Source organism: Rhinolophus ferrumequinum, chromosome 2 (genome assembly GCF_004115265.2).
Source record: "Rhinolophus ferrumequinum isolate MPI-CBG mRhiFer1 chromosome 2, mRhiFer1_v1.p, whole genome shotgun sequence".
In the NCBI taxonomy this organism is placed as follows: Eukaryota; Metazoa; Chordata; class Mammalia; order Chiroptera; family Rhinolophidae; genus Rhinolophus; species Rhinolophus ferrumequinum.
In genome coordinates this window covers 76,208,799-76,221,014 of record NC_046285.1, presented here as the reverse complement: position 1 = coordinate 76,221,014, position 12,216 = coordinate 76,208,799, and the positions used below count along the sequence as shown (strand labels likewise).

General features: G+C 30.1%; 1 protein-coding gene across 1 annotated transcript in view; it reads right to left on the bottom strand.

Annotated features, from left to right (window-relative positions):
- SI (sucrase-isomaltase) overlaps positions 1-12,216 on the bottom strand; it is an 87,792-nt gene that overhangs the window by 30,867 nt on the left and 44,709 nt on the right. Inside the window, exons 27-34 of the mRNA XM_033121483.1 lie at positions 11,206-11,360; positions 9,332-9,500; positions 7,552-7,648; positions 7,347-7,459; positions 7,123-7,248; positions 5,487-5,615; positions 4,649-4,759; positions 2,871-2,933 (exon numbers count right to left, since the gene is read on the bottom strand). Coding sequence (XP_032977374.1) covers positions 2,871-2,933; positions 4,649-4,759; positions 5,487-5,615; positions 7,123-7,248; positions 7,347-7,459; positions 7,552-7,648; positions 9,332-9,500; positions 11,206-11,360 — 963 coding nt within the window. The remainder of the gene's footprint in view (positions 1-2,870; positions 2,934-4,648; positions 4,760-5,486; positions 5,616-7,122; positions 7,249-7,346; positions 7,460-7,551; positions 7,649-9,331; positions 9,501-11,205; positions 11,361-12,216) is intronic.

Here is a 12,216-nt window from a genome sequence, read left to right as displayed (position 1 = left end):
GAAACTCTACAAGCCAGGAGGGAGTAGAACCAAATATTCAAACTATTGAAAGAGAGAAATTATGAGCCAAGAATAATATATCCAGCAAAGATATCCTTTAGATATGAAGGAGGAATAAAGACCTTTCCAGACATACAGAAGCTGAGAGAATTTTCTAATACATGATCTGCACTACAAGAAATACTAAAGGGGGCTATTCGACCACCATCAACAGGGACAATTTGTGGCAACCAAAACATAAAAATGGGGAGAGTAAAGGCCTGAATCGGAATATGGGAATGGAGAAAGTAAGCGTGCTGAAGAAAATGGAATACTCTAAATATCAAACTTTCTTTTACATAAACTTAAGGGTAACCACTCAAAAAAAATACAGAATTGAAATATATACTGTAATAAAAGAAGAAACAGAGGGAAACATCATAGAATACCACCACACTGAAATAATAGACAACAACAAAAAGGCAAAGAAATAATGGAGACATAGCCTTACCAGAAAACTAAAGATAGAATGACAGGAAATCCTCACATATCAATAATCACCCTAAATGTAAATGGACTGAACTCACCAATAAAAAGGCACAGAGAAGCAGATTGTATCAAAAAACTAAACCCAACCATATGCTGTCTCCAAGAGACACATCTCAGCTACAAGGACAAGCATAGACTCAAAGTGAAAGGGTGGAAATTGACACTCCAAGCAAATGGTACCCAGAGAAAATCAGTTGTAGCCGTCATGATACCAGATGAAACAGACTTCAGCGTGAAAAAGATAACAAGAGACAAAGATGGACATTTCACAATGGTGCAGGGGACTATACAACAGAAGATATAACAATCATGGATATTTATGCCCCCAATCAGGGAGCACCGAAATATACCAAGCAACTACTAACAGAACTAAAGGGATAAATTGACCAAAACACAATTATACTAGGGGACTTAAATACATCATTGACAGCTATGGATAGATCATCCAAACAGAAAATAAATAACGAAATAGCAGCCCTAAATGACACATTAGATGAAATGGACATAATTGACGTATTTAGAGCACTTCATCCTAAAACATCAGACTACACATTCTTTTCTAGTGTACATGTAACATTCTCAAAGATAGACCACATATTGGGACATAATATCAGCCTCAGCAAATTTAAGAAGATTGAAATCATACCAAGCACATTCATCCCACACCAGTGGGAATGCAGACTGGTGCAGCCGTTATGGAAGGCAGTGTGGAGGTTCCTCAAAAAATTATGAATAGAATTTCCATATGACCCAGCAATCCCTCTCCTGGGTATCTACCCAAAAAATCTGAAAACATTTATACATAAAGACACGTGTGCCCCGATATTCATTTCAGCTTTGTTTGCGGTGGCCAAGACATGGAAACAACCAAAATGTCCTTTGATAGATGAATGGATAAAGAAGTTGTGGTATATATACACAATGGAATACTATTCGGCGGTAAGGAAAGATGATATAGGAACATTTGTGACAACATGGATGGATCCTGAGAGTATGATGCTAAGCGAAATAAGTCAGACAGAAAAAGCAGAGAACCACATGATATCACTGATATGTGGTATATAAACCAAAAACAACAAAAGCACAAGACAAACACATGAGAAACAAAAACTCATAGACACAGACAATAGTTGAGTGGTTACCAGAGGGTAAGGGGGGTGGGGGGTGGGAGATGAGGGTAAGGGGGATCAAATATATGGTGATGGAAGGAGAACTGACTCTGGGTGGTGAATACACAATGGGATTTATAGATGATGTAATACAGAATTGTACACCTGAAATCTATGTAATTTTACTAACAATTGTCACCCCAATAAATTTTAAAAAATAAATAAATAAATAAGAACACATACAAATGGCCAAGTCGATGAAAAGATGCTCAACTTTACTTATCATCATGGAAATGCAAGTGAAAATCACAATGCAAGGTGAAATTACCTCACATCTGCTAGGTTGGCTATTATCCAAAATATGAAAGACAAGTATTGGTAATGTATGGAGATTCATCAAAAACTTAAAAAATGGAATTACCATATGATACAACAATCTCATTTTGGGGCATTTATTGGAAAAAACTTGAAATCAGGATCTCAAAGAGACATCAAACTCCCATCCTTATTGCTGCACTATTCGCAAGAGTGAAGGTGTTAAAATAAACTAAATGTGTATGAATGGATGAACTGATTAAAAACAAAATGTATTACTAACAATTGTCACCCCAATAAAGTAAAAAAAAAAAAACAAAACGTAGTATATACATGTAATGGAATACTATTCAGTCTTACCAAAGAAGGAAATCCTGAAATATGTAATGACATGGATATTATGCTGAGCAAAACAAGCCAGTCACAGAAGGATAAATACTACATGATTCCACTCATGTGAAGTATGTAAAATAATCAAATTCACAGAACCAAAGAGTGGAATGGTGGTTATCAGAGGCTGGGTTCTGGGGGCAATAGCGAGTTGCTATTCAATAGTCATAAAGTGGCAATTATGTTCTAGTGATCTGATGTACATCACTGTCACTGGGGTCAGGAATGCTGTATTGTAAACTTAAAAACTTAAGAGGGTATATGTCAGGTTAAGCGTTCTTATCACAATAAAAAAAATCACTGCTTACATTAAACAAGATAAAATGTAAAACTGCTTAATAGAGTGACTGACATATGTTGGTATACAGGGAAAAAACTTAATCTAAATATAGTCTGATATGATCATTAGAAAATAAGCCATCTACTTTTTTAAGAAAAATCATTCACATTGAATAATTGGTCAAAGTGATAATTAAATCCAAGTTCTGACTTTTTTTTCATTATATAATTCATGAATGTAAAACTTACATTAACAGCTTCATCTTCAGACAGACTTTCATTTATTGTTATATTAGGTAAATCTGGCCAAACCTATAAAGAAAGAAGAAATTGGAAAACAGTTTAAAATAAATTATGTATGATGTGACTGGGTTGTAAATAAATTACAATAGAGTTTCAGAGGCGTATTATTGACTCAAGATCACAGATCACTAGTTCTTTCAGTTATTTTTTCTTCCAGTTTTTGTTTTGGCATATGTGCTATTTGCAAACCATTTCTATTTGCCATATTATTTTTTCTTTAATAAGGCAAATAAGAACAAAAAAAGCCAACCTTTCTTGTAGGTCGTGATTTTGAAACCAGTACATATAACCAAAGGTCTGGTCAAGAAATAATATGAAAACCATAAATTCAATTCAATTTAATGTAGTATATTGTTTCTACAATTGTTTCTACAATTATTAAAATCTAAAAACAATAAATATATTTTGATTTGAAAGCTATTAAAGATCTGAGTTGGACAATGCCATATTGAGGCAAATATCTTTTTGATTTTCACAGTTAACACCAAATTTTATTTTCCTTCACTCCCATTTTCCCACCCCACCTCTGCCCCTGCCTCCCTGCCTACCAATGTTTTCCTCCACCACAACCACAGACACACAAAACAGAGCCCAAATTCAATCATTCTTAAAATCTAGGAATTTAAATCTATGCTGTAGAAATCAGAGAGTCCCATGTAAAAATGTGAATAATTACCAAACAAATAATTACTTACAAAGGATTTATTGCTGACAGGGAATAGTGAAGGAATGGAATAAGGGGTAGAAATCTGAGACAATGTATAGAAATATAGAATGACAAAAAAATAGGAAGGAAAAAATCCTTTTCTATGGTCAACATCATACTCTCTAATTGCATGTTTCTTAAAAGATGATCTTTCACTACGTTTATCATAGAATTTATTCTATTTTATTTTAACCTTTTTATTTTGAAGTTATTTTCAGACTTACAGTAAAGCTGCAAAAATTATACCTAGAGTTTTAGTATATTCTTTGCCCTGCTTCCCTAATATTAACATATTTATAACTACTGTACAATTATTAGGAACAAAAAAATAACATCAATACAATACTATTAACTAATCTACAGGCCTTGTTTCAGTTTCACTACTTTTATCACTAATGTCCTATTTTTGGTCCAAGATACAAAAAGGATCCCACATTGCATTTAATTTTGTCTCCCATTACAGAATTGTTTTCTTCATTTTAGTTATGACTAGTGAATATTTTTTATTTACTCTTTTTAAATGCAAGCCAAATCAGGATATTTCCTATAATATATTAATATACCCAGGTCTAAATATTATTCATTAAATGTAATACAGTGAATTATATTCCTTGTTCAAGTCAAGAATATAAGTATAGCCCTTAAAAACATTGTTTATTTTATTAATGATATGTTTTTAAGAGAAGTACATTTAAATGACTATTGCAGTATAGAATAATGAATTGCCATCTCATTAATGGTAGTTTTATAATGAAATAAGAAATACAATAAAATATATTTTAAAGATGAGACAAATAGTATTTGGACATACAACTTGTATGAATTCTTTCTCTGTTTCTAATAATTTGGATTGAACTTAATGAGTATATATTATTTTCTTCATCAGCTATGAAACCTTCACATTTTGTATAATATATCACTGCCTCTCAATATGTTTTTAACAGTTTTTTAAGTCAATAGAAACTTTCAATGAAATATTTATATTTATTTGTATTTAATTTCAAGGTCAATTCAGTACCTTTGCCCAACAAATATCACTGGTGTTAGGCCATTTGACAAAGACATCTTTCTCCTGTCCTCTTGTAAATGTAGGGTAAGGCTTCGTTTCATTTCCTGAAATTGCTGGATCCTAAAATTGAAATGAAATACAAACCAGGTAACTATGAAATAAAAGTAGAGCCTCTTGGTAGTTCTTATGGAACATTATAAATTTCCATTACTACATTATCATTATATTATGCTCACACGGACAGAGAAATGGACTGATGATATAAATTTTGGTGTTCTAGCTAGACTTCTAAATACCTTAAAAGAAAATTTTCAGAACTTTTGAAAATGTATTTTACTATGATTTCAAGCAAGATTACAAACGTTTTTGTTTATTTCTCCAGCGGTATTTCTGGCTGGGCAGCTTGCTTCCTGTGAGATATTGATAAAATATTCTCCCCACCAAATCACCAACTTGAAGGTAAATTTTTAAACATGATGAGCGTAAGAAGCAGTCCTAGAGAATGATTTGAGAATTGTATAGGAATAGAAAATCCATCATCGCTTTGTAATAGCTTCTATAAATTGAGGCCAGTTTACAGCTTTGGTGATCACTAAAATCTAGCTTGTCTTTGACTCCCATCTTTAGCTTTAGATCTCTAAAGATATCTCAAGTATAAAGGTATCCTGGTGGCAGCTCACATAAATAAAATAATGTGTTGAAAGAAGAAATCTTTTAGATTTGAGAGTAGAATCTAAAGTTATGTACTTCCTATTTTTAAATACCTTCTTGTACCCTCATTCTAGGAGAGCAAACTTAACAAAATCAAGATAGTAAGACTCAGATAATATAAAATATAAATACTGACCAGGATAATAATGTATCTCATTCCTTCACCTCTTATTTTGTCAACAAACTGAGGAAGGTCATGGAATCTTTCCCCAATTGTAAAGTCTAGTTGCCTTTCCATGTAATCAATGTCTGTGTATTGAACATCCTGAAAAATATGAGAATTATGATAGTGGGGTAAGAAACAGAAGAACAAGTGAGTAACGTTTTATCATACTTTTAAAGTATTAGCAATATGAAAGTTTCAATGCCTCTTCACTCATCCTAAAGAGAATTAATCAAGTAATGCAATTCTCAAGGACTAAAAGTAGCATGTAAACATGCAAAATATTTTAAGTTCATATAAATGTTTTGTTTTGTTAATAGCTCATTTAAAAATTTTGATTTAGAAGTAAAAGTTCTTTCAAATCAGTATATTTTGTTATGTAATTCCCAAAGGAAACAGTAAGATAGACTTAAAGGAATTATGAGGCTATGAAATTATGTTAAATTAGAATTTTGTACATTACACGGAAACAGGTGTTGCTCTATTTCTGGAAACAAAGCAAATATAGTATAATTTCAAATAATTCTAATATTGCGAAAGGGGAAGAGATAATTATTAGTATGTCTATTAATTATTTTAAGATTTTTCATTTATTATCCACCAAACTCATTTTCAGAATAATACCCAAGCTTAAATAAGCAAAATATTACTTAGAAATAGGTATTTACAAATATGCTTAAACTAATAAACATTAGAATGTTATGAAAATTTTAATTTAGGCCTAAATAACAAATTTGTAAATTCATTTCTGTTAATAGATATTATCTCAATTTTTCTTCTAGGTGTTGTAGAATATTTGGCTAATATAGTGGATATCCCTTGTTATTAAAAAAACATGTAAAACTTCCCTTTTTATAAAAAAAATTGACATGCATATTTCTATATCATCAAACTATACAGTTAACATAGGCATAATAATACATTCAGAAACCACATATTGGATTCTACTACATATACTAAGGTCTTATAATGTGGTCTTAGAATGAGTTTTATATACACCAAGCATTCTATATTTCAATGCTTAAGTGTTACCAGGAGGATCTCTGGGATTCCTCAAAATCACTAAAAAATAAATTACAGGGACCGATTATTTCTGGATACTTAGGAATATTTTCCCAAACATTGAGAAAAGAGGATATTCTTTCAAGCACTCTAATTCTGTATTCTAATATCACAACTGCCAGCTATTCCAGGGCAAAAATCACCGTTTCACCTCCAATTCCTTTTCTGTAATTTGTCACATCAGTTGATGAAACAGGTTCTGGGGACACTTACTCTCACCTAAAGAGAATACGGAGAATGTGTCTGACTTACCTATGCGACCCAAAGTTTATGACAGAAATGTAAGTGCACAGTGACTTGTTTAGTATGATTCCAGGTCATGGAATTAGAGAGAAAGAAGTAAAAGAAATGGCATTATCCCTTTTACTTTATCAATCAGATAAAGACATTTTATAAATATCTATCCAAGTCATTAGGTGCTACTAAAAAACTAAGCCTTAATTATTGCCAAATGCTAAAAATAATTTTAAAGTATATAAGTGTTTAATTATTTCATTCTACTTTTATAAATGATAGGTAACACTGTCTTAAAAGTTGATATACATACATAGGGGATCTTAGCAGTCACCATATCATCATATACTTGCTGAACTTCTGAAGTATTTCTGTACCCATAACGGCATAATTGGAATCCCAAAGCCCAATAAGGTGGCATGACTGGTCGGCCAATTACCTTTGAAAAGAACAAAAAAAAAATTATTTGTGATTTAAGAGAATTACTTACATTATAAAGAAAACTGTATACTTTTTAAAAAATAAATTTCATCATACTTCATGGTATTGCTGTGTTGCACCTTCTGGAGTTGGGCCCAGAAACATATAAAAGTCCAAGATTCCTCCAATTATGCGGTAAGTTAGAGCAGGAGTTGGCTGAAACGTAACATCTAGAAATCCAAAATATGATTACATTTTTATCTATGTATAAAATATTATTTTTTATATAAACTATGAGAAATTAAACAAATGATTGGTTTACCCATTGCATTGCTGTTAAGTAAGAGAACTCCATGAGCATGGCTCTCATCTTCCAGAGCCATGTAATAGGGATGAAATCCATAGGAATTAAGTTTATACTAAAATAAAAAGAAATTCAACATAATATATATTTCGATATTAATAGCATGTGAATTTTCTCAATGTGATATTTAAATTCACTATAAGATTAACCCTAGAAATTTAAATGTTCCTTCTATGCACACACAAACTGTTTTAATTACACATATTTCCATTAGAAATTAATTTTTCCATTATTTGAACTGTCATTGCTTTAGAGAATGCCAATAATATTGGCATGCTCTAACACCCACAAATGTTGCCTCATAACTCATGTAAAACCCATCGGTATTAGAGTAGTTGGATTTCTTTCGACATGTTATGTGTCCTAATTTATTTTATCAATTGGCACTTCTTTTTCAATAATATAATTTCCTAAAAATACTTAAAGTGATTAAGGTGCTCAACATCTTAAGTACTTGATATGATAATATCTAAGTTTATATTGTAATTTATAATATTTAAAATAACATATTTACTATATATATGTTATATATATGTTACATATATAGTATATATAGTATATGAATATACTATATATAAATATATAAAAACAAATATATAAAATATAAATATATAAATATTTATAGTATATATAAATATATAGTATACTTATATACTATATATAACTTATAGTTCATATTTATAAAGTGCTTAATTTATTTTTTAGCTAGTTCTTTTTATTTTTTAGAATTAAAAAAACCTACACTAAGGGTCATGAACTGACTTGCCAAAGGTCACAAAACTTGTAAGTTGATGATCCCCAATCAAATTGTCATCTTTGGCCCACATTGAGTTCCAGTAAATTAATAGCATGTGAAGGAAAATTTACATATTGAGAATAAAGATTATATTAACCTAATAATACCAATACTAATGTTAAAGGGTTTTAAAGATGAACTGTGGTAAAACATATTTTATCAAACTGTTATAAATAAAAAAAAAAACACTTTTATAACCTAAGTTTGAACTATTGTGATATAAATAAAAGTTGTTTGAGCACCTAACAATATAAAGTGGGTGCAATAGTATAAATACTTTATAATTTCATACTTAATATATCCTTTAAGTATTCATCACATGTGGAAAGTGGAAATAGCCAGTATGTTTATTAAAATGTATTTTTTCATGATATGATTAAAATAATGATAGTTAATATTAGTTGTGCAGTGCATTAAATATTCATGAAGTGTATTTCATTAATAAGATGCTCATTTAGAAAAGTGACATTAGCCATAAAAACATTTTCTAAAGATGTAACTAGCAGCTAGCAGTATGGACTCAAAAAAATGCACAACTACAGTTGGGTGACATGAAGGAAAAAGCATCAAATCATTATTGAAGTAGTGGAAAAAAAACTAAGGAAAATCCTAGTCAGTTATTTTCTAAAAGCTGAGCATAAACATGGATTTGGCAGGAAATACTGACTGAATCTGAATGTCCTTTCTATGTACTTGAGAAGGTAAGAAATTGGGTAACTACGTGATTTCTCGCTGCACTCAATGTTATTGATCCAACCCTCTACTTTCACTAGTTATTAAAGGTGAATTTTTTGTGTGTTTTTCAGAAAATCACTATAACAGCTCTGGAGATCATTAGCCCCTTTATCATTACTTCTGTACTAAAGTACAGGCCTACATGCTGACTGGGATCATAATCATGGTCTTAGTTGCCTCATGAGGTAGTCAAATATCGGTACCTACACCAGGGGGTTGGTCTCTTGTGAACATTCCCCAAGTATGCCAGTTTAAGTCTCTCTTAAATGCTGTGTGCTCAACTTCCCCAAAACCATATATATATTCTGATGGCAGGCGAGTAGATATTTGAATGAACTGGTCATTAAAAGTAAATCCAGGTAGGTGGGAATCCCAACTGAAAACACAAGAAAATAATTCTACTTCTGTAAACATTTACAAAGTAGTATCACAAATAACAGTGGTAATTCTTTCTTGGGTGATCTAAAAATCAGTAATATTTTCCCTATATACCTTAGTTGTACCAAGATGCCAAATGGAAATAGGTAATGACTCTAATACATTTTTATTTTGGCTAAGTTAAGGAATATCTAAAATATGTTTCAGATATTCAGCATTATTATAATGAATCATAATGTGATTAATATGATTATATATGTTTACATTTAGATACACATTCCTTTTAAAAATAAAATTAATATGAAGTTATAAATAATGTATGACCTGGAAGTAATATATGTCCTAGAAATTGAAAGTTATCCATTTTCCTGTTCCCTTGAGATAATCACAGTAAACTATTTTCTACATATAGAATAAAAATAAATCAATATTAAAATAAACTCTAAAGCATAATGGGTATTTGAATTTCAAACTCTCCTTATTTAATACTCCCAAGAATTTTCTTCTTTTATTTTGTATTTATTAAAAAATCAGTGTTTACACAAAAATCCAGAAGAAATGTGTTATAGAGAGTGTATTATTTTTCTAGATACTTGCAAGAACATAAAACAGGAGGAAAAAAAAATAAAGTTAGCAACATAAGGAAACATAAATATTACAAAGAATTTGGTGCATATTTAAATTTTTATATTAACTATTTTGGAATAGTATTTACTAAAGAATAATGATTCCCAAATAACAATAAGTATGTCTTTGTACCAGAAATCTTTTCACAAAATGACTGAGCTTATTATTCTTTGGAACAAAAATACTGGCGAACAACAAAACTTATTAAAAAAATACAAACATACTTTTCTTCATTTGTAACCATCCTTTTTTTTTAAGATTAAGATTTTTTTTTTACGATTCTTCAATTTAATGGAGTTCCAATTCCAACTGATTATAGAGAATAATAAATGCTTTCATACTTTTTTTATCTTTATTAAATTTACTGGGGTGACATTGGTCAGTAAAATTATATAAGTTTCAAAGGTAATGATCCTGACAATACCTGAAAACATCCTGACCACATCTTCTAAAGGATAACATAGTAAGATTAAAGTACATAAAAGTAATCTAATTACTTTTAATATTAGATTATTACAATATACAATATTTTAATATACAATAGTGTGTAAAGCATTTCACAAAAATAAATATAACTTTTGCTTAAATTTATTCATTATGACATAAAAATACCTATATCTAGAAGTATGTAACAATTTCCTTTCATCAATACCTAGCAGAGGTAGTGTTAACTCTATCAGATTCTAGGACCAATAAACCCTATTTCAACAGTTCTAATAAAATAGCTACATAACACATTTCCAATTACTTATTTTGCCAACACTCATCCTGCTTTTCAAGAGGAGACTTGGTTTGATTCTCAACTTGATTACAAGAATAAGTCTGATATTTAATAATAAAATTAATCAAATCCAAAGTGTAAATGAAATTTTAGACAATCCTTAATGGCAGTCCTATGATATGCTAATTGTTTTGCTTAAAAATTTTCAAATAGGCCAAGTTATTTAAGACAACTGAGACCATTTTTAGTGTGATGATACTCTAGCACAGTGAAGGCTGTGAAAATAACCATCGTACTTTTCCCCTCTTAGTCTAAAATCAAAATATTGTTCATATCAAATAATTCAAACACTTACATTACTCTTCCTGTGCTTCTCCGTCGAATCCGGATGCCAAAAGGATTTTCCTTGATTTCAACATCATAAAGTCTACTTTCATAAGAACTTGTTGGCGTAGTTGGGATGTTTAATGGTACTGGAACTTCATATCTCTTATTATGGGGATCATAAATCTTTTACAGAGAAAGGATGAAAACAGAAATGTTTTGCTCTTATTGCTGACATATGTAAATATCATTAAATAATTTGGATAATGGTTTAAATATTTAGAATTTTTGTTTATGTAATTCTTAATTCTGTTTCTATGGCCCCTATACCTCTATTGAATTCCACATACATACACATACATACTTTGATAATGGGATCAAAGTATGTATTGCATTTTATCTTTTTAAAATATTTTGTAATTAATATTTCCATATGATAAATGTTTCAATATTTTGTCATATGTATGATCCTACAAAGAATACTAATGTTAATTTATGTTTATTCATGTCTTTATTTCCTCAGTACATTTCTTAACAGCGATAGTATTAGATCAGAGTGCACTAACATTTGTAGGGATCTCAATAGCTACTTGTAAACTGTTTTCCAGAGTTAATGTATCAATTAATATTCTCATTAAAATATGTACTCTAATACTGTTTTATGTTACACTAAAAGCATTTGCTTTACAAATTGTTATCTGTTTACTTGATGATGAGGATGAACCTTTTCCTACATAATTATTCAACAATCTGATTCCCCATTCTTTGAATTTGCTTTTAGTTATTTTGATTTTTAATGAGCATATTTTAATACTTTTATTTCCAATTTTTATTTATGATTCTGTTAACTGCTTATAGGATTTTAATATTTTTCTTGTTTGTATCAGTTGAAATTGCTTGCCATTTATGATATAGGTGTCAGATATTAATACACTTTTTGTTTGCCTTTTAATTGTTTATAGTGTTTATATAGTGTATATATATATATATATGCACACACACACATACACACACACACACACACACACACACACACCATAGA